Consider the following 27,636-nt stretch of genomic DNA (forward strand, 5'->3'; position numbering starts at 1 on the left):
GGTTAGGCTCCTCTATACCAGGAAAGAATGATTTCAACACCAAACCCATCGCCTTAGAGCATATCAGAAATACCTCGTTACTGAATTAAGTATTTGCATTGTTTTTTTATTGTTTGGTATTAGCAAAGCTTTGCGAAACGAATTTCGCATTTATGGCAAGTAACTAATAATATTCTATGTTTTCTGTAATCGGTCACAATAATATTGTTGTAAACCTGTGAATCACCTGACAACAGTTACACAGATAGCTGTGCTTCCATCTGTTTTCTTTATCTGTTATTCTTGTGTCTTAGCATATATGAACATAAGATGGCAGAACTGTTGCCTGTGTAACGGTTGTCAGAGGATTCACAGCTTTACAGCAATATTATTGTGACCGACTACAGAAAACATACAACATTATTCGTTGTTTGGCATAAGTGCCAAATATATTTCGCAAAGCTTTGCTCATATTAAACGATAAATACCAATGCAACTTCTCTCAGGTAGTAACTAGTTATTTCTGATATGCTCGGAAGGCGATGTGCTTGGTGCTGCCGCCACGATACGTCGACACTCCGCTCCAACACTATCTTACACTGTATCACTTGCAAATGGATCCTGTCAATCGAGACCCAGAAGTCTTTGCTATATATCATCCACGCCATTTGTCATCTTCCATCTATCCATCATATGCACAGTAATAACCAACTAACATGGGCCTCCTCTGTCTCCATCAGTTCCTGAATAGCCCCAGGAACAGAAGATAACAGCATCCGTTCACTAATAGAACCTAGTGTTGTGGCGTCCAGTACAATTCATCCTCATTTTCATCATCATTTCTAAATATTATTTTGTTGAGTTGTAATTTCTGTTACTATTTTTCTTATTTGTTATTATATTCATGCACTTAGCCTTCATGCACTGACAGTTTGTTATTTTCTTGTTTCATATTTCTAATAGCCTCCATGCACATATTACCTTTGTTATTATTATTAGATTTTTGTGTCACCTGTTTCAACTAATCTCTATTGTATATATGTTAATTACTTAAAATAATGAATGAATAAAGGAAAAACCCCTTAGACCAACCACAATTTCTGTAGCCTCAACATTCCTAATACAACACTTCCCCGAAGAAAGGGCGCAACCCTTTAACCGGGTAGACGACAAAAAAAAAAAACTTGGTGCTGAATTAACACACAAGTAACACGCTAAAGTGGTAGTCATTTTGTGTTGTTTCAACACCTCATTTTTTATAGTGTACCCCAAAATTTTGAAAAAAAAAATATATAAAGCTAAAAGATACAATAAAGAGTAAATATATATATAATATATATATTAACTTAATGGTAGATAATTATTTAACAAATAGCATTAATCACTACTATAAAAGTAATTTCCTACTATCATTAATCAATAAAATGTGTATATGTATCCACAAGCGAGGGAGCGAGCCTACCCAAAAATTAAAATCCTAAAGCCGCCCCTGCATCCAAACTATTAAAGAACTTCAACTTCAGAAGGATTTAAACCTGGCCGACATAATACACACGATACGCACCTATTTACCAAAGCTGAAAGCCGCGCCAGATCTGCTCACCAGCTCTTGCCGTTTTCAGCACTTCAGCGCTCTGAACTATTACTGTAGAGACAAGAAGCCTTTTCAACACTTCAACACATTAACCTATCTACCAATGTAAATTATAAATAAATAAATACTCATGGCCCAAGAGAACGCGATATCTTCTGTGGTCGACCCATCTCCAGATGGAAATGAAACTACACTTAAAAAAAAAAAAAAAAAAAAGAATGCTGCTGGAAAGTCGCCATCTTCCAAAATGTGGTCCCTTCTGCAATTTTGTCAGTGACAAGGAAATCTGCATATGCGACAAAAAAGGATATACATTAGCTACGTGATAAGCATAAGCTAGTGCAATTCCTAGCTTTGAAATTTTAATTATTTTAAAACCAAATTACTCATTTCTGCGATGTATTATCAGACAACGCGTTGTGGCACCTTTTCATTAACAAATATTCACATTTGTTAAATAGCCTTAAGAAATGTTCAGCTAATAATCCATCACAGTTTTAAATACTACTGTAATTAAGTTGATTTAAGGTTGGTGTAAAGGGACAAGTTTTGCCGATAGATGGCACTACAGTCTTCGTATCTCTCCCGTGTATTTTTTACCATTCATGAAAATTCACGATTTCTCTTACAAATTTCAACCTTCAGACTTCAAAGTTTTAGAGAAGGAACTTCATAATCTATCGAAGGTAATAATCCATGCCGATTCTTCATTGTTGAAATAGCATGATTGTTGAAATAGATATCCAAACCTTTAACAATGGAACTGTTTCAACAATGAAGAAAATCCTAAATAAAAAATCGGCACGGATGGTTCCCTTTAATAGGTTATGAAGTTCCTTCTCTAAAAGTTCGAAGTCTCTCGGTTGAAATTTGTAGGAGAAATCGTAAATTTTCGTGAAAGGTAAAAAATACATGAGAGAGATACGAAGAGTGTAGTGACATCTATCCACAAAACTTGTCCCTTTACACTAACCTTAATGTCTGACTATTGTTGATACTATATATAACGCAATTACTCTGTTTGCAGAGGAACTGCACCTTCTGATAATGACAATCAACCAGGAATGAGCAACAGGAAAACGTTTAAAATCATCCGCAAAATGAGAGACCTATTTGTGAGCGTTTTCCATCCCGATGAAGTTCCTGTATTCGTCTCCCTTGGCCGAGGGGACTTCTATCCTGCAGGAAAGCATACTATTAACGACACCGACGGCTCTTACAGAGCTCTTGTCCAAGTCATGAAATTTTGGTTCCAATTACGGACGGAAACCATTTCCAAGTTTCCTTCAGGTAAATTGAGTTTTTATTTCAATAATTCAAAGTATTACATTCTTAACTGCATGCTAGCTTTCCTCCATAGCAGAGCAACACAGTTGTACTTGATTTGGGTCCAGAAGACAATTTTTCGAACCAATCACCATGATCTAAGTATTAGAGGCCTACGTTTTAAGATTAGTCTTTGGTCAAAAGTATTAAATAAAAAAAAATATGACTTTCCAAAATAACTTAATAGTACAAATGTTTATCCGTATGTTTTACGTTTATTATTATTATTTTTATTATTATTATTATTATTATTATTATTATTATTATTATTATTATTATTATTATTATTATTATTATTATTATTATTATTATTATTATTATTATTATTAAGTATTTTGCCTTTGGCAGGTCCTGGGACTAATTATTTTTTTTCTTCTTAATTTTCAGTTTAGGCCTGGAAATGTTTCTTCCATGGTTCCCGATTTTCAGCTTCCTCAAACCAATATTTTCTTCTATTTTTCAAATAATCGATTACATGTGTTCTTTTTCCTATTCCTTGCTTTCCTTCCATTTTCCCTTCTATGGCGATATGAAGAAGACAATTTCTTCGGAAGATGTGTCCAATCCAATTGGCCTTTCTACGAAGAATGCTGGCTAGAAGCTTCCTCTTTTCTCCTATCCATTTTAAAACATCTTCGTATTTGTTATTTTCTCTGTCCATTTTATCTTCTCCATCTTCCTACAACACCACATTTCGAAGCTTCGAAGCTCTCTAAATATTTCTTCTTTAACTTATGTAATGTCCAAGTCTCTAAACCATAAAGTCCAATGTCAAGGCTGCTAGTTAACAGCGACCTTTTCATGTTGAATTATTCTTTAACTATGGCAATTCTCGACCTAGTGAAGTACGCGACTTTCCTCGAAATATTTCCCATATGTTTGGATTCAGTATGTACAGGATCCTTTATTTTATTTTATTTTATTTTATTTTATTTTATTTTTTACTCTTCCTGGTTTGTCAGGCATATCCGAAGCCTATGCTCCATAACACATAAAGTTCTCTTTGTGTCATGTCCCTCTCCCCCTCCAAAATGCAGTATAAATTTTGACAGGTCAAGCATAACGTACTGCCGGAATAATTTGTTTCCGATTAATTCCAAGGACATGTGCTACATATGCATGGGCGGCGATTAGGGGGGGCAAAGGGGGGCAGTTGCTCCCCCCACTTTTTTGAAGTAACCCATTAATGTATATAGTTTCATTTGGAAATGTAAAGTTTTTGTATGTATTACTGGTTAATAGAAAAAAATAATGCCATATAATATTTGCCGTTGCTTGAGTACGTATTGGTTGTCTATCCGTGGGGTAAAGGAAACTGCAGGAATTGCGTTTTAATTGCTACAGAAATTAACCTATTGGAGCACAACAATTCCAGCATATTTTCCCTTCTTCTTACAAGGACTCGATATGTTAGTCAACCGGTTTGGATCTAATTGAGAGAACATTTCGCAGAAAAAGAAGTATTTCACAAGTTATTCTTTAATGGCACAAAAATTGACAGTTCCTAAAATATGTTTTCTTCTTTCTAAAGTAAGGCATATTAATTAAAAAGAGAGTAATAAGAAACAACTTCTACTTTTTCCATTGTTTTGCAATGTAATATACGAGCGAAGTGTTGTGTTTAGGGGTGTCCGAGTGTATATACAATTAAATTTAGTGAATTCAATATAGTTCTAGGTTTTAGGATTATTTTGTATATAACTGGAGTGTGGAGTGATTCTAAGTATTGTTGTATGTTGATGCGTTAAAATAAAGTGAAAACTGCACCTAATAACAACGAACATGTTTCGGAATGTTCCAAAAGCAAATATTTCTTTAAATGTTGTAGCATATGCTTGTAGTATTTACTGTCTTTCATTTTCTAAGAGTAATAACATATATTTAATGGCATGTGTGGAATTAAAAATTAAGTTGTTCATTAATCCCTAGTTTCAGTGTAACTTGCAAAGCAAACATCATTATTCATTGCTATGATTAATATTTATTTGTTTTGCAAATTTATTATTAAATAATCTGATCCCACAATTTTCCAGATAGAATTTTAAGATGTTCATGAGGAAGGAATCAAATTTCTTCTTAGACTTTCGTTAAGAATACAAAGGGCTAGTATCTACTTGCGGTGCTCTTGTTAATTTATGAAATATATGTCAAATATATGTCAAAATATGAAATACGATATACTGTATTTTAACTGAAAAAGATAGTATCCTATTAGTTATACAATCTTTCGTCAAACAAAATGTTAGGAACAACCAGGAAAACTAACATTTAAATACAAATATTCAGATCATGTCTTGCCCCCCCCCCCTTACTTTTAACGTCCAACTGCCGCCACTGTACATATGGAACTTAAAATGGTAATCCTTTGTGTTTACGTACGAACATTATAACGAAAGAAAGAATTGTGATTTTTGTCTCAACTTCCGAAAGCAGAAACTTTAAATATTAACTAACTCTATGGCCTCTGGAACCCGGACATTCAATGCCACATTCACAAAAGCTCTCGTTTGACTTCTGTCCTTGCCCAACTGCGTTCAAATTTCATGTTCGTTTTATTTTGCTGATGTGAGTTGAGGTGATTTTAGTTTAGCGTCCCGTTCAGCAGCGAGGCTATATGAGACGTGGACCTACTGAGTAACGTGGAATCCGAACCACATGTTAATGGCATGTGTGGAATTAAAAATTAAGTTGTTCATTAATCCCTAGTTTCAGTGTAACTTGCAAAGCAAACATCATTATTCATTGCTATGATTAATATTATCCTTCCTATTTATTTGTTTTGCAAATTTATTATTAAATAATCTGATCCCACAATTTTCCAGATAGAATTTTAAGATGTTCATGAGCAAGGAATTGCCGGAGTTCCCGCCCGGAATTGCTGATGTGAGTTTGTGTCATGGTATCAATTCTAACCTTAGGCTTAGATCAAAGTAAGGACACGCACTGCACAGAAATGAATATCAGTTATACTCCGACACATTTTATCCTTCACACAGCATCTACAGGGCTACTCCGGGCGGGATTTAGGGGTGTGTGTGCAAAGGTGCACGTGTACCCCCCTTCTTCGTTGTAAATATACACTACCTAAAGTGAGAAGCTAAGAGTGAGTTTTGCAAAATCAACAGTTTAAGCAAATTTTCTGAAGGTTGAAGGAAAAGAATTCATCTAGAGCAGACACTTAGCATTTTCAAAGGAATTCTTCATTTACATCATAAAGCCTAAAGGCATTTAAAAACTCAAATTTAATTCAAATGTATTGGTAGTAATTGGTGCACCCACTCAGAGAATCCTGGATCCGTCTTTGGGCCTACTGTTTGGAACAGAAAATGTAACTTTTGAAACTTCGCATTTTCGATCTCAACGGAAGCTGCAGAATTTCTTGACTCATCCTTTGAGGTAACTCTTTGACTGACTTCCAACTCCTTCATCCCGGACAATACAAACCTAACAATGAAATAACCAAACGATCTTACTTGTAGCCCCTCCATTTCATTTCATTCCACTTAGGGTGACTGTCCTAAGCGAAAGATATTATGATAAGCTTATAACATATTTTCGTAGCTTACTTCAAGGACCCTAAGCTTCGGATTTCTGTTGATGGACTAACTAACAGAGCCGTAGCTAAGTGGGGGCCAGCGGGGCGCCCGCCCCGGGTGCTGACAACAAGGGGGCGCCGAACGAGCAAGGAGAAAGAAAAAGTGTGTTGGACATGAATAAAAGACGAGTCGCCCCCAGAAAGTATTGGCGCCCTATTAGATCAATATTGCTGTCGGTTATCAATGAAATACGTAGATTTCTTAAACATTTTCTTGCTCGCTTCGCTCGCAATCCAAAAGTTTAAATAAGTCACAACAAGTTTTTACTTATTACTTAAAGAGTTATAGATGATTTCTTAATGACATGTGGTATACAAGGTGCCGAGTAATGACTTATAGTGTACGCAGGGGCATTTTCAAACTCAGAAACGAGCAAAGTCGTGTTCGGCGTTTTGACAGTGATGAGTTTGCTTAGTTCAAAACGTTTTTCTACCCCTGGGGGCTCAGTGGTAGAGCGTTCACCTCTGGTACTTGGGGTCCCGGATTCGATCCCAGCCCCGCCAAGTGAACTTTGTGGTGGATAAACACTGCTTGCGTGTGTTTTCTCGGGGTTCTCTCGTTTCCTCCCGCTTTCTTCATTCCACCATTTCATTCGTTACTCATCATCACCGTCTCCTTTAGCCTAACCAGCATAACCGTGGGACGTAAAAATCAAAGATTTCATTTCATTTTTTCCCCCCTATCCAATCCGATTAATCACGACGCACAGTGGAGCCAAGGGACTGAATTCTTGGCAAAAATAAGAATTGGCAATATGAAGCAGAAAATTGAAAGAAAACCAATTAGTTTGGTGTGTGCAGTGGCTACAATAACGTTATTTCGACATTATTTTATCAAAAACATAGAGTGTTACATCATAAAAGGAAATATTCCTTATATTCGCGCCTAAATAATATAGCAGATTATATGATTGGCATAAACAAACGCGTGGGCAATATGCTTTGATTTGGCAACTTACGATTGACTTACATTCTTACGCATGAAAGGAAAAAGTGTACTTATTCTTTTTACAACTGAAGAGTAATAAAATTGAAGAAAAGTTCTTGCTTCTCAAAATTATTTCCAAGTTGTGGAGCATTCGTTATGACAATGAAGATGCAAGGACGCTTCAATACATAAAAATTATCTCATCACAAGTTCTCGATAAATATATAAACATATTATGTATCGACAAATCAGATGTATTAAACATATTATGATTTACAAGCATCAGTAACCTGTTCAGCTTGTTTCATATATTGCATCGTGTATTATGTGGGCTGATTTCAGGGCTTGATTAGAACACTCTGAGCTGGAGCGAGCGGAGGCTCATTACAGTTGATTCCAATGTCACTTCTGTGCACGCATCGCATCACAAAAAAACGCAATACTGAATTGATCAACTCCATTTTAAATATGGTTCTACCTTATGGTCCATAGATTGTTTGGCAAACATTGACGTTTCAAAATATCGCCACCATTAATCACACATGTTTGACTAGAGTTTAGTTCTGTTGGCGAATGCCAGAGAAGTATGATTTGATGTTGGTAACAAGATGGGTCCTAGGGGGCGAAGCACCAAGTAGGTTTGGCGGCAAAATTCCCAGAATCGATCTATATTCAACTTTGTCACTGCGTGCATGGGGATCACACGTCTAATAATCTAACACTTGCTCTCACATTCATCCCATCTCAATTAAAAAGCAGCATTGCATCCAAAATGCGGTTTTCCTCAAACATTTTCATGCGCTATATTTTCCAAAAGTGCAAATATGTGCAGGTTTTCACTTTGTATACAGTAAGAACAATGTTTCCGCTACGATATATTAAAAAATCACAGACATAACATTATTATGCCATATTTTCTACTAAAATGCCATTCTATCGTTTGACTACAGTTTATATGCTTTCAGTACCACAGCATTTTCCAAATATGATATTAAGTAGGGGATTACCATAGGGATATGATACTGATATTAACATCATTCCAAATATGATTATTGATTACACATTACCTCAACATTCTAAATATACAAAACGATACATACATGTCGGTCGTGTCACCATGTTTACCAGTCACGGAATATCTACACGCAATGTAGGAATAGTCACATTCAAAGTCAATTTCCTATCTTCTGTCACTAAGCAGCACCTTTCCTGCTTCGGTGATAACCAAATTTACACGTCCCATGAATTCATTGTAAATAGCTATCCCTTCTTTTCCTGCACACTATCTTATGTGTACACTATTAAGGTTTCATTATAGCAAATTATATCAAGTCAATCTTTTACTTCATTCTTCGAGTTTTTGCTAAGAATTGCCTGGTTTGGCCCCACTGTGCGACGTTGAGAATGACGGTATGAAAGTGAGAAGAGTGAAGAGACATATTCAAGCTGCTAATAAATTCAAGCTATTAAAAATAAAAGTAAACGAGGGAAACAATAACATTTTCGAACTTCAAGCAGTTGTAGAATAAGGGCTTAAGGGATCAGAACTTAGCCCGACGAAGTTCGACTTTTTTACACACACTAATCACTACCAATGATTTATTTTAAAATTCCATTGACATATCAAATGCTTCCAATTTGGAGGAATTTATTGAGGTCATTTTTCATCAACTTTTTATATCGGCACCATATTATTTTGTGTATGCGTGTCTAGTTGTGTGATGTTTTTATCTATCTACATACATACAAAACATAAGTACACACATTCTTCATATATGTACCAAATTTCACAAAATTAAATCCCCACGTTAAGCGGGTTTGCGTATCCAGGCTCCCAACTATGAAAACATTTACGCTCACTCCAACCTCAATCATTTCACGAATTCAACTTGTTTTACGTATGTTATTAGGACATAATATCGATTGTGATTTATTCTAAAAACACTTTTATACATTGCAGCAGCTGTAACGTCCAAATATTTACTGAGAACTCATAGTCGTATGGGAATAAACAAAAGCGAGTATGGAACAGTAAACTGCTTTCACAAGAGGCAAAAGAAGATGTGCAAAGGCATACAAAACGGTCGAGTGGTTTGGGTCGATACACTATCAATCACATGTTTGTGTGTTCAAACCCGGTAGCAAGTTGTTTCTTTTTTAAGTGTCTTCCTATTTTTATCCGGAGGCTGAAAATATTTCTTTGAGTAACTCATTGAAAACTTCTTTTGTTTCAAATTCGATTAGAACGGAACATTACTGCAAATCTTAAATCCATAGCTAAAAACAAAAAATAAAAAAAAAACATGAAATATACTCACTACTACATTATCCTCTGACTTGTAACGAAAAACTATTTATAAACAGTGGTGACTTCAGACAATTATCCTCGGGGGGAATTTCAATATGCGGGTGGAGGGCAAACATTGGTAGTCCACATTGAGCACGATCGAATATATGGTCCTGAAGGCGGACATTTCTTAGCTCGAGAGGGGTCTCAAATTCTCCCTTAAATCACGTCCTGAAAGCATCATTGCTTAAAAGCTTTTCGTAGCAAATATAATATTACACTTGTTTCTCATTCTACATTTAGAATTGGTAAGATCATAACTTATAGAGGATTATAATAAAAGCATAAAAATTACAATACCAATCATGTATAAATTATCCTGTAAGTTACCAACTTTGAGTCAGATTAAAACTCAAATATTTGTTTTCGGATTGCACTTAGAAGTAAGTCCTCTCTATATAATCCTGATTGGAAAGCCATGTATAACTCTAATTAATTAATCAATATTTATACAAATATTTTTTTTATTTTACTATTTTTACTATTCAATATTCTATACACTTCATTTCCAAAATCAAAATCTCGAAAATGTATATTGTACGATTGCAGATTCGCAAGTAAATGATTACTTATCATATATATTGGTCTCTATTCGAAATTCTATTTAAGCGAATCCGACAAGAACACAGACAGAAACATCGAGAACAGGTGAAAAAAAGGTGCTGTACCCGGCGGAGACTCGAACTTAGATTGAATGGTGCTTTATAAGCCGAACGCCTTAGACCACTCGGCTATGGTAACAACTAGTGATTGTGGCAAAGGCTTCGAGTAGTAGTTCTTATTACAAAATAACATTTTCTATTGCTTAAAATTTAAACCTAATTTACTTTGATATAATATATCTATTAATTTGTTTCATGAACACGTTTTCGTTACTTTGATGAATGATGTATGTTGTTGATATAGATTCTATTACACGTTGTTTCGTAAATATTATAGAAAGTATCAGGGTTATTTATGATCTTTCATGGAAATTGACTGGCGCATGCGCAGTACACAGACAGTTCAATTAGAAGGCGAGGAAGGAAACGCTAACACACTGTTAGAATGTTTCCCTCGCAAGCAGTAGTTCCCAACCGAGGGACGGCGGGACGCACTTCCTCCTCCTGGGGTGGCGTGAAGGGTTTACGAAGTCCCTTCGTTGTGTTATATTTCTTGAATGATTATGCACAATATCCAGTCACATCTTCTACACATTTGGAAGTGATAAATCGTAGTATAAATAAATCGTCCTCCACACACAGTGATTGTTGCTTTTCCAAGATTATAAACTGGAACATTATATTTCAATAGAATATAAAAGTTTCAATGGGAGGGGTTACAACCCCCTCAACCCCCTGGGTCTTTGATATGTCACCGCCTAAACTGTAACTTTCAAGTTAGAATCGAAAAATGGAGACATGTGACCTACTAAATATATTTTTAGTTCATTATACATTTTCATAAATAAAATATCCACAATTACAATGACAGTAAATGTTAAGTAATTATTGTAAATCTTTGTACTTTCATTTTCCCTCCTTCTTCTCAACTGAGCTTGAAAATGTAAAAATGGGAGGTTAAGAATTTCAAATATTACGTATATTTTAGCGTATTACGAAATTATATTTAATAAAATCCGGTAGGATCACAAACAGAAACGTCAAGAAGAGGTAAAACCAAATTGTACTGTGGTGGGATTCGAACTACTCTTTAATGGTGCCTCAGAATCCCTTACTCCACTCGGCTAATGTAACAAGTTGAAAATATAGTAAGCGTGTTTTGTGTTCAATCTTTTGTTACAGTATGAAATTTAATTTGTATTCTCTGAAGTTTAAGCCTATTTTGGCCTGATGTAATAGTCTGTTGAAATTGTTTTATGTTTACGGTATTCTTTACTTTGACGAATGATGTTGTTAATATAGGTTCTATTACGTATTCGTTCAGAAATATTACAACAATTGTCAGGATTATTTATGATCTTTCATGAAACCTGACTGGTGCATGCGCAGTAGAAACAGAAAGATGCACTTTACCGACATTTGTCATACACGCCAGAACGCAAATTTCTAACAGGTTCTGAAAATGCCTCGCTCTAAAGGTTGTGGAGAACTGTCTGTTGCTCTGAAAGGAGAAATCATAGGCCGAACAAAAATGGGACAAACTGTGCCTCAGATTGCTAGAGATCTGGGATGTGACAAGAAAACGGTCAAGAAATGGGTTCAGCGACATGAAGAAGGTGGTGAATGGTTCAGGTCTCGGTCAAGAAGTGGAAAGCCAAAAGTGACAACTGCAGCTCAAGATCAAGCTTTAGTTACAGAAGTAATCAACAGACCTCTACGCCACACGTCAATCCTCTTGGACAAAGCCAAAGAATATAATTGTTCTCACGAAACAATAAGAAGAAAATTATTGAGGGCTGGTTTACACTGTTCAAGACCCGCTAGGAAGACTCTCCTGACTGAAAATCACAAGGCCAGACGAATGGAATGGGCACAGAATAACATAACCCAACCTCAGTCATATTGGGACTTAGTCATCTGGACCGACGAGAAGGTTTTCAAGTCTAACCAACAAGGCAGAGTTATATTGTATAGACCCCGCGGAACCAGATATGCTGAACAAAATATTATCAGACCTTCTTGTTCAGGACCAATATCAGCACACTTTTGGGGATACATGACGGCTGCTGGTCCTGGAGATTTGCTTGCGGTGCCTGAGAGAATGAACAGGAAGAAAGAAACTTCCCCGAACAGGAAGAATATATATTTATGCATGACAACAGTGCTGTTCACACTTCCCGGCAAACACGAGAGTGGCTAAGTAAACATCCAGAGTTAATTTGTATTGAGTGGCCCCCTCTATCCCCAGATTTGAACCCAATTCAACATCTCTGGACCTACATGGTTCAAGAATGGGAAGAGAGACGTGAAGACAGAGACCAAACGTTTCTTCAAAATCATGTTATGGAACTGTGGCAACATTTTCGTGACACAGTCGTATTGCTCGAGACTTGTATCTAGTATCCCCTCCAGACTTCAAGAAGTTATTGACTCTGGAGGTGATTACACGAAGTACTAGTGTGTTATTTTTTGTGTAAACATTTATTTAAGTTTCATTTATTTATTATATTTTTTCAAGAGCAATACTTTCGTTCTTCATTCTTTTCCTTTTCTTGTTTACTTATTAGTTCGTTAAAACGTTAAGGAAAAGTAGTATATCTTCAAAAAGTATTTGTGAATTTACTTTGAACGTTTCTAAGAATACATTTACTTTTCTTTCTTACTCTATATCATGCCCAATATGACTTTCATTTCAGTTAATTAATAACTTTATTTCACATCTCGGATAAAGGTATTATTGTCTTTTTAACGATGTTTTTCCTTTTGATTGTGTAATTTCTAGTTGCATTGAATTATCTCAATTCAAATGAATAAATCACATTTTGTTTATTGTCCCTTCCTTAGCTAGGTTCGAATTCGAGAAGAATGTGGTGTAATTTACGTTCTTTATTCTTCATATTGTGCAGTAATGACAATATTAATTATTTTTCATGAGTCCAGCTGATTAGTGAGAACTTGGACAAACATTAACCTGGTGATTCTTTACGCAATGACAAGCGTAAAATACATTTTAGCTGTTCTTTATACTTTACAGCGATGAAACATTCTAACAGTGTGTTAGCATTTCCTTCCTCGCCTTCTGATTGAACTGTCTGTGTACTGCGCATGCGCCAGTCAATTTCCATGAAAGACCATAAATAACCCTGATACTTTCTATAATATTTACGAAACAACGTGTAATAGAATCTATATCAACAACATACATCATTCATCAAAGTAACGAAAACGTGTTCATGAAACAAATTAATAGATATATTATATCAAAGTAAATTAGGTTTAAATTTTAAGCAATAGAAAATGTTATTTTGTAATAAGAACTACTACTCGAAGCCTTTGCCACAATTACTAGTTGTTACCATAGCCGAGTGGTCTAAGGCGTTCGGCTTATAAAGCACCATTCGATCTAAGTTCGAGTCTTCGCCGGGTACAGCACCTTTTTTTCACCTGTTCTCGATGTTTCTGTCTGTGTTCTTGTCGGATTCGCTTAAATAGAATTTCGAATAGAGACCAATATATATGATAAGTAATCATTTATTTGCGAATCTGCAATCGTACAATATACATTTTCGAGATTTTGATTTTGGAAATGAAGTGTATATAATATTGAATAGTAAAAATAGTAAAATAAAAAAAAATATTTGTATAAATATTGATTAATTAATTAGAGTTATACATGGCTTTCCAATCAGGATTATATAGAGAGGACTTACTTCTAAGTGCAATCCGAAAACAAATATTTGAGTTTTAATCTGACCCAAAGTTGGTAACTTACAGGATAATTTATACATGATTGGTATTGTAATTTTTATGCTTTTATTATAATCCTCTATAAGTTATGATCTTACCAATTCTAAATGTAGAACGAGAAACAAGTGTAATATTATATTTGCTACGAAAAGCTTTTAAGCAATGATGCTTTCAGGACGTGATTTAAGGGAGAATTTGAGACCCCTCTCGAGCTAAGAAATGTCCGCTTTCAGGACCATATATTCGATCGTGCTCAATGTGGACTACCAATGTTTGCCCTCCACCCGCATATTGAAATTCCCCCCGAGGATAATTGTCTGAAGTCACCACTGTTTATAAATAGTTTTTCGTTACAAGTCAGAGGATAATGTAGTAGTGAGTATATTTCATGTTTTTTTTTTTTTTATTTTTTGTTTTTAGCTATGGATTTAAGATTTGCAATAATGTTCCGTTCTAATCGAATTTGAAACAAAAGAAGTTTTCAATGAGTTACTCAAAGAAATATTTTCAGCCTCCGGATAAAAATAGGAAGACACTTAAAAAAGAAACAACTTGCTACCGGATGTGATTGATAGTGTATCGACCCAAACCACTCGACCGTTTTGTATGCCTTTGCACATCTTCTTTTGCCTCTTGTGAAAGCAGTTTACTGTTCCATACTCGCTTTTGTTTATTCCCATACGACTATGAGTTCTCAGTAAATATTTGGACGTTACAGCTCCTGCAATGTATAAAAGTGTTTTTAGAATAAATCACAATCGATATTATGTCCTAATAACATACGTAAAACAGGTTGAATTCGTGAAATGATTGAGGTTGGAGTGAGCGCAAATGTTTTCATAGTTAGGAGCCTGGATATGCAAACCCGCTTAACGTGGGGATTTAATTTTGTGAAATTTGGTACGTGTTAGTGTATTTTTAATATGTTAATTAATAATAAGTACCTTAAATTCGGAACTTTCATTCATTAAGAAATTAAGTAATTACTATAATTTCAGACATATGTAGTAGCCAAAGTATATTTTGGATTTTAAGTACAAACATTGAACATATTCTTCACCTCCATCGATCAATATTTAGAAATTCACAAAGAAGGATCCTTCTGAATTTCGATTACATTTCACAAAATATTTTTTACCGTTAAGAGATCGAAATTAACATACTATTGATGTGGTCACATACAGAATAAAATTAAAAAGTTTACAATTATTACTGGAAATTAATACTGTCACCCATTTGGAACAATTTAAAAGCACATAGTTTTTAATGTATTAAAATTTCATTTCTTATCAATAGTATGAAATGTTGTAAATAGTAGTAACTTTCCTCCTAGCGAATTTGTATACAACCAAAGGTAGTTTTGTCAAGTTTAACAAAAGGTCCAAAATAAGACTCTCGAAAACAGCTCTTATTTGGAAAAGGATACATAATGATCGTTTTTGGTTGTTGCAATGGTCTTTCCAAGAAGATTAATAAAAATTCAGCGTAACAACAAAAGCTGCTTTTCTTTTACATATATATATATATATATATATATATATATATAATGATTGCTAAAGTGCGTGTAGGGGCGCTGAATTCTACTTCGCCCCGGGCGCAGAAATCTCTAGCTACGGCTCTGCAACTAATTAACTCTATGGCCTATGGAACCTGCAGATTAAATACTGCTTTCACAAAAGCTCTCCACTGATTTCTGTCCTTAGCTAACTGGATCCAGTTACTACTTTGTATTCTTATTTCTGCTAGATTCTTCTTAATATTGTACTCCCATTTGAGCCTAGATCTTCCTAATACTTTTTTCCCGAATGAGTTTTCAGTTAAAATTTTGAAATCGTTTCTACTTTCTTCCTTTCTGGCTACATGACCTGCCCACCTAAGCCTCCCAGATTTTGATGTCTCTAACAATGTTAGGTAAACAGTATAAATTATGGAGTTCCTCCTTATGAAGTAGTTTCCTCCATTCCCCATTCCATTCCGTCTCAAACCTGAATATTCGCCTTAGGATTTGATTTTCAAATACTTTCAGTCTGTGACTTTTCCTTAAAGTAAGTGACAACTTTTCGCATCCATACAGTTCAACAGGCATACAGTTTATCATTTTATATATTTTAAGCTTGAAATTCTCCGTCAGAATTAGCGAAGACAAAAGATTTTGAACTGAACACTAAACTATTTGGCATGGAAACCAGGGTTCGATTCCCGGCGGGAGCTCATGTGGTTAGAATCATAGGTTAAGCTATAGATCCACATCTCATACAACCTCGCTGCTGAACGGGATGTTAAATTCAAATCTAATACAATCCCATTAAATTGTAGTTGAGGTAGGATGCTAGACGCTGAATGCTCGAAACTTTTTCATGTATACATTGTATTTGTTTTCGCGATTGAAATATTGGCCTATCGTGAAAATTTTCTTATTCGTGATTCGTCTGGGGCATTTTTTTTTTTTTTTTTAAGATTAATGCTGTAGGAGACGCTTGTATTTTTGCGGCGCTTCCATTTTAATTAAGGAATAAAGAAATGTCGTATAGGGGGCGCGGTGGCTGAGTGGTAGAGCGTTCACCTCCGGTGCTTGGGGTCCCTGGTTCGATCCCAGCTCGCGCCGTGTGGACCTTGTCTTGGACAAATACTATGCTCGTGAGTTTTCTCGTGGTTCTCCCGTTTCCTCCCACTTTCTTCATTCCACCATTTCATTCATTTCTCATTATCACATTCTCGTTTAGCCTAACCGGCATAAACGTGGTTAAACTAATGATTTCATTTCAGATATCGCATAATCGACAGCCTCATGTCGCTACGTGATTGATGCTTAAAAAGATTTCGACGAATTTCGTGGACTATCTGCCCTAGGCGCATTTTAGCCGATCCCAAGAGTTTCATCCTATACATGGCTCAATTGCACTCTTATTGACCAAATTATATGCTGACATGTAGAGTTTTAAATTCAACTTGCTCTTGCTATTCCTGTTTATTTTCTTTTGTTTTCTGTCTATGTGTATGTGTGTGTGTGTGTGTGTGTGGTTATGAGAGAGGGAGAGAGAGCAAAGGGTGGATTTAATTCACAAAGATAATTATACAATATTACACTCAATATTGGACAGAATACATGAATGTCGAAATTGAATAGCAAATAAGTTACAAAATCCAGCTTATCAGATAATAGGTAACTTCCAACATATCACAGTTAACCTGTTATGGCAGACTTCCAAATATTCTTTGCTCAATAACCATAAAGTCAGAATACAACCGTATCTCACTAAACTTTAAATAATATTCGTGTATGAAACACAATAACTTTTCTTTAACACAATATACAATTCGTTTACTTAGTATAAATTCAGAATTTCGATTAAGCCGGTTTGATAATCAGTCTAAAAGTGGAACTGGTCATTCCCTCTCGTTGCAGTTGAAAATCTAGTTCGCATTATCGCTACACTTGGCGCTACTAGTCTTAACGTTATATGTAGGGGTCTAAGTTGTTTTATTTAATTATTATTACATAGCATATCATTAATTATCCGCGGTTGCTCAGTGGTAGAACGTTCACCTCCGGTGCTTGGGGTCCCTGGTTCGATCCCAGCTCGCGCCGTGTGGACTTTGTGGTGGACAAACACCGTGCTCGTGGGTTTTCTCGAGGTTCTCCCGTTTCCTCCCCACTTTCTTCATTCCACCATTTCACTCATTTCTCATTATCACCGTCTCCTTTAACCTAACCGACATAACCGTGGGACGTTAAACCTAAAGATTTTATTTCATTTTTCATTAATTATCATTACGTTTTTTAATTATCATTACATTATATAGTTGTGGGCGTTAATGTATTTTTACATTACATTGCATAGCTTTGTTTGTTATTTCATTCACCCAGCACCACCCACAGCTGCAGTTGGTAACTCAACATCGCAACTCTGCCATTGAAACGAACATTGTCTCAAAATTTATGATATGATTAGTTAGATCTTATATGACGAACTCAATAAAGCCATTATTATTACTACTTTTAGGTGGATTTTACGCACTGAATGTTCCTCATTTAGAGCTGCAAGTTATATCACTGAACACTAATTTCTTTTTGAATGATCACATAGCATCTACTCTGGAAGACCCAGCAGGACAATGGTCTTGGCTGGATTCGGTTCTTACAGATTGCAAGAACAGTGGGCAAAAGGTAAGAAAACGATCCATTCTATTATTATGCTTACTACTGAACTATAATATAATGAAGATTGGTTGGTTCCAGGGCCGTGCCGTGGGGGGGGGGGGTCGAGCGGGGCAAAAAATTCGGGAGAAAAAAGGAATAAAGATAGGAAAAATTGCTTGGAATATACGTATGGGAGCGTCGTCGTATACTCTCGCCCCGGGCGCTGATTTTCCGTAGCACGGCCCTGGTTGGTTCATCGGGTCAATGACCATTTTCAGTCTCAAAGCTGTATGAGGCAAGATCTAGGAGTTTTGATTTCGCTTCGAATAAGTGTACACCTGTCATAGGACTACAGCAGATTTCGAGTGATATCTATTGACGTTGTTCTCGAGTTATAGTGTACGTGACTTGTGAAGTGTTCTTCACCTTTTATTTACTACGTGTGTTGTGCATTAATGCAAGTTTTTTTATTTTTTTTATTTTTTCTCTTTCGTCGCTGCCAATTATAGCAGCCTCCTCAGACGGACACGTGCTTCAATCCACTAATATGGATACTTCATCGTCTACTAATTCTTCCAATTCTCATGTATCAAATGTGCCCTATGCACATACTAACAATAACAGCTATAAAACTCACCATCTAGGAGCTTATGTTGTCCACGTGTCCTCCACGTCTGCTTTGAGCAAACAGCATCCTATGAAACTAGGTTGACTCTTATACAATAATAATAATAACAGATGTAACTGATATTCGCACTCTTGGCCCTCAGGGTATAAAGGTCTTTTTTCGTACTGGCAAAGCAGCCAACGATTTCCTTCAACATCCTTTATTGGTGGCACATAATTGGCGTGCTTACATTCCGAATTACGCCGTTTCTTGTCAGGGTATATTACGAGGAATTGATCCGTTCTTAACGCACGATGAACTCATCACTGCGTTACGCAGTAGCGCTCCAATCTTACATGTTCGCCGCATGTTTCGTAAACGTTCTTCGTCTGATGCTTCCTCAGTTCCCCCCATATCTGACTCTTCTTTACCTCCAACCTCCCATTCTCACCCTTCTGTTACGGATTCTACATCCTCTTCCATCCCCACCGGAACAATCGTAGTTACTTTCGATGCCAACACTCTCCCCTCCCATTGCAACCTTTTCTATTTTCACCTTCCCGTTGAAACATATATTCCGAGACTAAAGCAATATACTAACTGCCTATTTTACGGCGATTTTAAGCAGGCCTGCCGTGGTAAACAATCTTGTGTTACGTGCGGCTACCTGGCCACTCCTCTTCCTCCTGCTCTGCACCTCCCAAATGCAAGCATTGTGCTGGCGACCACGTGCCTACCTTCCCTCAGTGTCCTGAACGCCTCATACAAATTCAAATTAATACTCTGAGGGCTACAGAACATCTATCCTGTACCGATGCCAAACGACGCTATTTAACCACGACCCCTGCACAGCGCTCCTTAAAGGGAGATCCACTTCCCCATTCTACTTCGTCCTCTCTTGCCAATTCTAGCTTTACTCCGTCCTCTATCCCTACCTCCGCTTCCTTTTCATATTCAGCTGTTACTTCTCGGCCTTCCACTTCTCATTCTCCTTCCTCTCCTTCCGGTGTTAGAAAAAAGCGCTCTCTCAGTCCTCACTCTTCGCCTTCTTTCTCTGCCCGTCTCCCACCTCTTCCAACTGACCGATCCCCTTTAGCATTTTCTCCCCTTCCCAGCACTGTCACAGCTTTTCAGAAACCGTCAAATGCGGCAGATCCTATATCTTCTTTTTCCTCCGCTGTTTCTTCTATCCTTTCTATTTTAGAAAAATCGCAACATAAATTTTCTCCTCCCGACTACAAATCTTGGATCACCATACTCAAGCTATTACAATCACATTCACTATAACATCATCTGGTTCATGCTTTTCTAATCTCTTACAATGGAACATGAGGAGTTCTCGCAGTAAAATGTATGCCTTACATCACCTCATATCTCTATTCCATCCGTCTTTTCTCTTACTCCAAGAAACCTGGCTTACAGATTCCTACCGTTTTAACACCCCTTCCTATCATTGGCTTCATGACGTTCGCCCAGATGGTCGAGTCGAGGGGGACTCTCTCTCGTCATCCATAATTCTTTACCTTACGTTCTACACCCTCCTCCCACCAATACCCAGAAGTTCAATGTCAAATGATCACCGTTCACTCTCTCACCCTGGTTAACCTTTATATTCCGCCTCTCGTTCACCTTCCTGATCATCTCTGGCTCTATCTTTTTAATTTTCTTTCCCCTCCCTGGATTGTAGGCGGTGACGTAAATTGTAACCACCCGTTCTGGGGGGCTCCTTTTTCCAACCCCGCTGGCTCTGCCCTGTATCGCCTACTTCCCACCTTACCCTGTACTCTTCTGAATACTGGCACTCCTACACGTCTTCCCCGTCCCCGCCAACTTCCTACCGCTCCTGATCTCACCTTTTGTTCTCCTGCTTACTCTAGCCACCTTACATGGACTGTTTCTTCCGACCCCCACGGCAGTGATCACTTCCCCATCATTTTACATAACTCTACTTCTCCCTTTCCATCTTCCTTCCCTACAGGTCGCCCATATTCTACTAACCTCGATTAGTCCCTTTTTTCTTCCTGCTTTGATCATTTCTCTCCCCCTCCCTCGTCTAGTGATCCTCTCCATTTTCACACTGCTTTCTGTTCTCGCCTTTCACAAGCAGTATCACAATCCCACTCTGATCCCTCTCCCTCCATTCGTTCCTCTATTGTCCATTCTCCTTATCCTAAATGGTGGACTAGGGAATGTCAGCAATGGATTTTCTGACGGCGTCAAGCCCTTAAAACATACCTCGCCACTCGCTCCTATTCCAATTTCCTGGTATATCAACAAACCCAAGCCACTACGACCCGTATTCTTCAACAAACCTGTCGTAATACCAGGCGACAATTTTGTTCCAACCTACGTTATGGTTCCTCTTTATCCTCCATTTGGAAATTTTTCCGGTCCCTTCGTAACAAGACGTGTCATCCTCCCTCAGGTGAATCTATTTCCTCTCCCTGGCTCCATCAATTCCATTCCCAGTTACAACCATCCACGTGTCTTTTCCCTCCTCTCTGGCTCTCTCCTCTATATTCTCCAGAATCATCTACTCCTACCCATCTTCCTTTCACTATGTTTGAACTTTATCCCATCTTATCCCGTCTACCCAACTCTTCATCTGGCAAAGACGGCATACATTACCGACACCTACAACATCTTCCTCCACTGTACCAGAACTTCCTACTCACCTTATTTAACACTGTATTTAACACAAATTTCCCCTCCGTGGAAAGATTATGTTATTATTCCCATCCTCAAACCCACAAAACAACCAGGTATCGCTGAACATTACCGCCCTATTGCCCTCTCCTCATGACTTTTAAAGGTCTTCGAACATCTCCTGAAACAACGCCTCCAGTGGTTCTGTGAACCCCACCTTTTATTTTACCGGTTGTCGACTTGGTTCCGGTGTTTCTAACTGTCTGTCTGTTTTTATCTCTGATATTTGGCTTGCTTTTTCCTGTACCCAGTTTGTTTTTGCCGTATTCATTGACCTTTCTCAGGCTTATGATTCTGTTCCCCTTTATGATCTCATAGATATACTTTGGCAACAAGGCATCCCTTCGAAATATCTCCGTATCATTTACAACCTTCTGGTCCAACGTACCTTGTATCTTCTCCTCGGTTCCCAACTCTCTAAAGGTCGCACCACTTCCCAAGGTCTTCCTCAAGGTTCTGTATTATCTCCTATTTTGTTCAATCTCTTTCTGGTCCCGATTCTTCGCCAAACCAGTAACATTGTACAGGTTCTTTCATATTGTGATGATTTAGCCTTCTATATTACTTCTCCCTCCCCTCAACTAGCTATACCCCAACTCATCTCAGCTCTCACCACTTTCTCCACCTGGTGTTCCAAACATGGCTTAAGAATAGGATTTAGGATTTAGGAATTAGATTTTCTGGGCTTTCGGCATCTAAGGCCATTTAGCCCTTCACGTCTTGAGGGATGACGTCCCTCGGCGAGCACACAATCCGGGGAAAGGGAAGGAAGAAAGGATTAGGGAAGGAAGGAAGCGGCCTGGGACCTATAAGTTAGGTACCGCCCCGGCATTTGCCTGGTGTGAATGAGGAAAACCCAGGAAAACCTCATTCAGGGTGGCTGGCCTGAAAAAGCGTTTTACACTTTCTCGACCGAGTGCCCCCACCGGGAATCGAGGCTTAAGAATAAACTGGAACAAAACTTCCTTTCTAGTCTTTACTCGCAAACGCTCTCCGACCCTACCCTCCCTTACTTTTACCGGTATTACTCTTCCTCGCCGTCCTTCTGTTAAATATTTCGGAATTGTCTTAGACTCTACTTTACGTTGGACCCCCCCATTATCATCTTCTACATCAAAAAACATCATCCTTCTTACGTTTAATTCGTTCTATTTCCACTTGTACTTGGTCTACAAATTTCCGTGTTCTCCAGTTATATAAACAGGTTTACTTACCTATTTTAACGTATGGTGTTTTTTTCTATCTCCATTTCCTTTTCGAATCTTTCAAAAATTCCAATCCCTTCAATATACTACTCTCTGCCGTACTCTTAGCCTTCCTTCCACTACTGCTGCTACAGCGCTTTATACCGAGACCCGAGTTCCACCGTTAGCAATTCAGTTGAAACACCTCTCTGACAAATTCTGTCTTCAACGTTTCCAATTTACCCGATCCGCTCTCCTCCCTAAACTCACTCTGCTCCGACACCTTCATACAGGCCGCAAACGTTCTCCATATCTCGAATCTCTCCCTTTCAAATACACCAGCTACCTAGATCTTGCACAACATCTGTTACACATCCAGCGCACGTATACACTCCCTTGCTACTTGCATGACTATCCAGTTTTTTCCCGATCTTTTTCTATCATTTTCCCCCAATACCCTCCAGCCCACCTCTTTCCTCCCGTACCTTATCAACATTGTTTCTCCTCATCCATTCCTCCTCTCCTTCAGCACACTGTGCATTTGTACTGCGACGGTTCTGGCCAGGGCTTGCATTTGGGATCAGCCTTTTACGATTCCTCTCTTCAGCAATGTTTCAGCTTTGAACTGCCCCATTATGTTCATGCGACTCTTCTTCATTCTCTTCAGCATCAGTATACATCTATCTGTATCGCCACTGATTCTAAATCTCTCCTCCAATCTCTTCAATCTTCCCCCTGGACTTCGAAATCCTCTTCTTCTTCTGTACCGTCAGACTTTCCTCAGCTATACTGCTTGCTCAATTTGGTCCAAAGGTCATGTCGACATCCTTGGGAATTCTATAGCTGATGCCGCAGCCCGTTTCGGCGCCCTGCACGGCACTCCCATAGATCTTTCAGTTTCGCCTATTGACCTTTTTCCACGACTTATTACACTTCATTATCAACGCTGGACTGCTTATAATGCCGCACGTACAAAGGCACGTTGGTACTGGCACCATCCTTGTTCTCTCCGTTCTCCATCTTGGTTCATTCAACATACTTTCTCTCCCTCTCACCTCCATTTTCTACTCCGTAACAGACTTCACATTCTGTATACTCCCCAACGCTTATATCTGCTCCGAAAACGCACTATTCCCCTTTGTAACTGTGGTCTCGATACATGCTCCATCAATCATCTCATTTTCTCTTGTCCTCTCTACCAACAATATCGCCAGCCATTTCTCTCTATTCTTCATAAATATCACGGTTTTGGGCCCTTTAATATAGATTCGTTGATTTTCACCTATCTCCACCTGTTCTTAATGCCTATTATCTTTATTTACAAAAATCTACGTTATTTCGCATCTTATAAGCATCTTTAAAGATTCATCTCAATTCATCATCTGTTTCTTTTGAAAACACCGTCTATAATTGCTGGGAGAGCGACCTTCGCTAAGGCAAGTACCAAACGCAGAAGAAGAAGGAAGGCAAGATCTACTATTTACAATGAAATTCAAACCACTACTGAAGGGTTCGTGGGGAAGATATCATCACCAGGAATCGAGCCTGGGGTCTTTTGCACAGAAAGCACTCGACACAAAGAAGCACCAGTACAAAAAATATTTCTTTTGTACGAAAAATGATGATGAAGATAATGATGAAAGCATTCACCTTTCCGACGAACTTAAAAAGTCCATTACTGAATTCTCTAATTCTGTGTATGTGTTTATCTGTTATTTGGGATTTTTTTCAATGTTGAGTCTCCACTTGATAGAGCATCAAAAACTATCTCAAAGAAGTGATGGAATTTTTCGCTTTAGATTTGGGCTATTTGAGAAAGCGTTACCCCCTGTAGCGAACGCGGCCAAAGTGGCTATTCAGTAATTTTACTTTCACCGGATTTGTAAATTATACTGTGAGCCAGTCAGGGTTTCCAGGTCTTTTTGCCAGGTCCAGGTGTGTAATAGCAGAGTTCCAATACTCTGCACAAACCACTTTCTAAGCAGCTGTTTCTTGCTACAATCCCTTTGCCTGGCAACACGTCTTTCCTTTTTTTCCTTCCTTTTGAAATCTTTTAAACAGCAGGCGGTCTATTGTTCCGAAATGCACCAAATACGCTCGAGCCGACGTTTTCTCCGCGTTTTTATTGCTTTCGCATTTGTGATTAGCCATCTACATTTAAATACATGGTCAGGTCAGCGTATTCCAAGCATACGCATGAGTAATAAATACGCTTTGCGATCGCCTCAAATAGCCGGGTACTTACTCTTACCCTTCTTTCTTGTAAGGGTTGAAACGCCATCACTCCCAATTATCAATGTTTCCAACGTTAATGTTATTATCGCCTTTTTGACTGGTGATAAATATGACCAAGGATTGGTGCTTACCAATGAAGACAGAGTGAAAGAGAGATGTGCCCGTTATTATAGCGAAAAGTATTTAAATGATGAAAATCCGAGGTAAATTTTCGGCGATGAAACTCAAAATCTTGGAATAACATCAAGAATAAGCCGAAAAATTAGAAAAAGCATTAAAAGAAAAAACGAAGAGGACAACTGTGATAGTCCCAGATGGCATACCAGTAAGCATGGAGACAGTTCTGAGACAAAAGGTATAGATATCATATGGGATCTGATGCAGAAAATCTATGAACAGTTAAAAAAAAATCCCAAAGGAATTGTGCTATTCTATAAATTTTTAAGAAGGGAGACGTACAGGACTGTGGAAACTATAGATAAATCAAACTAACGTCTCACACAATGAAGATTTGACGATAAATTGGAGAAGGGCAATTACAGGAAGATATATCAATAGAAGAAGAATTTGGATTTATGCCAGGAAAGAGTGCAACGGACTTAGACACTAAGATAAAGTATAGAAAAGCATCAAGAAAAACAAGAAGGATTGCATATGATCTTAATTGATATGGAAAACACCTATGACAAAGTAGCATGTGAGGAAGTATGGAGTTATCTGAGGAAGAAAAGAGTGCCAGAGAAATTCGTAAGGTTATTTCAAGATACATACAAAAGCTACGACCCAAGCAAGAAGTAGTGTAGGATGCTAAACCCCTGCTAGGTTTGAATTACACCAGGCCTCAGCAGTACCTCTTCAACATTATCATAAATGTTGCAACTCAAGTGTATGATGTTTGCCGATGATATTGCACGATGTAATATCTACAGGAAAAAAGTTGAGAATTGGAGAAAGTCTTTGGAAGATACAGACCTCAAATTTTCTAGAAAGAAAACTGGGTATCTCAAGTTTAACGTAGAAGGAAAGGAGAAGTAAGGCTGCAAGAAGAAATATTGAATAAAGTGATTTTTTTTTAAATATTTAGGCTTATCTATTGCTAGTACTGATGATTTGGAAGTGAGAATAGTACATAGAGTGAAGATAGAAAGTATAAGTTATGTAGCGTTCTGTTTGATCTCAGAATTATAGAAAAGAATAAAGGTATCATTTACAAGATAATGGTTAGGCAAGCGATGATTTACGGAACAAATGAAGAAAGCTTGAATTTTTACCGAAATGAGAATAGTACGCTGGATGTGTGGGATAATAAGAACAGTCAAAATGAGAAATGAGAGAGTAAGAGAAACAACCAAGTTTGTGGAAATATTTAAGAAGATCCAAGAAAGAAGACTGCAGTGGTATGGCCATTGAGAAGAATCAACGACTATGTGGTTAGATGACAGTATAGCTGAATGGGAAGAGAAGAAGAGGGAGACCAAGAAAAAAATGGATTAACATGGTTAGGAATGGCTGCAAAGAAAAAGGCTAACAGGAGAAGAACACGGGGACATGGCTCTATGGAAAAGGCTCATCAGAAACTTCGACCTCGCATGAATGGGGAAAGACGGAGAAAGAAGAAGAGTACTACTTACTACAGATGCAAGTATCGTTAGTAAATTTTCCTTATATTAGATTTTTTTATGTAAGTATAAATTTATGTATGCCGAATTTTCGCAACTTGGGGACTATCTGTATATACTGGCTGCAGTACTTTTTTTAAAAAGTTTTAAATTATTATACGTACCCTTAATTTCATTTTACGCTATTTTTTTTAACTTATAGTACTTTCATTTTATGTAATATTTTAGTGGATATGAGATACGAACTGCCTAAAATTTCGTCTTTAACCCTTTCCGGATCCTGGCTTTTTGGGCTATTTTTTAGACTTTCAGTCAAGCAGCTACTGTACCGACACTATTTATCCTAGGATCATGGTTCATACCTCATTCTCTTCAGAATAGAGCTGGCTTTCAAATGGTACCACTTGCATGCTCATACCAGAAGCGGGAAAAAAAGTCAAAGTGAAAGTTTCGGAGGGAATTTTTTTCTCGAACTTTGCCCCCCCCTGGACCGCCCCTGTGTCAACATAGCCATCTAAAAAAAATCTGAGAAATAGTACTTGGTATACTGAATGAGTGTGCCAGATTTCAAGTTTCTATCTTGAATAGTAAGGGAGGGAGAAATTTTATCAAAATTTCCCACCATGCCTCAAATTACCACAAAACACTATAATCTCAGGGAAAAAAAATCCTGAGACATCCCTAATTACCCTAGAGTCATGTGTCGCCCATATTCTCTTCTGAATAGAACTGCCTTTCAGGCGGTACCATTCACAAGTCTCCATCATGTATCTAAGGCGGGAAATTGCAGAAAAAAGGGATTTTTTGGTCTAAATTTCCCTTTTTTCAACTTTTAGCCCCTCTGGACCCCCCCTGTTTTAACGCAGAAATCTGAAAGAAAATCTGTTAAATACTACTTGGTGGATTGAATGTTTGTGCACAATTTCAATCTTCTAGGTGCAAAAATAAGCCCGCCAGAAAAAAAAAATCAGAAATTTCCCCATGTTACCCGTATACAGAAGTATATTTTGAAAAAATCACTGAGAC

At 37.7% G+C, this 27,636-nt stretch overlaps 1 protein-coding gene across 1 annotated transcript in view; it reads left to right on the forward strand.

Annotated features, from left to right (window-relative positions):
- LOC145665973 (acid sphingomyelinase-like phosphodiesterase 3b) overlaps positions 1-27,636 on the forward strand; it is a 62,745-nt gene that overhangs the window by 21,870 nt on the left and 13,239 nt on the right. Inside the window, exons 5-6 of the mRNA XM_081733081.1 lie at positions 2,601-2,863; positions 18,123-18,286. Coding sequence (XP_081589207.1) covers positions 2,601-2,863; positions 18,123-18,286 — 427 coding nt within the window. The remainder of the gene's footprint in view (positions 1-2,600; positions 2,864-18,122; positions 18,287-27,636) is intronic.

Source organism: Thermobia domestica, chromosome 1 (assembly GCF_964235325.1).
Source record: "Thermobia domestica chromosome 1, izTheDome1.hap1.1, whole genome shotgun sequence".
NCBI classification, from domain to species: Eukaryota; Metazoa; Arthropoda; class Insecta; order Zygentoma; family Lepismatidae; genus Thermobia; species Thermobia domestica.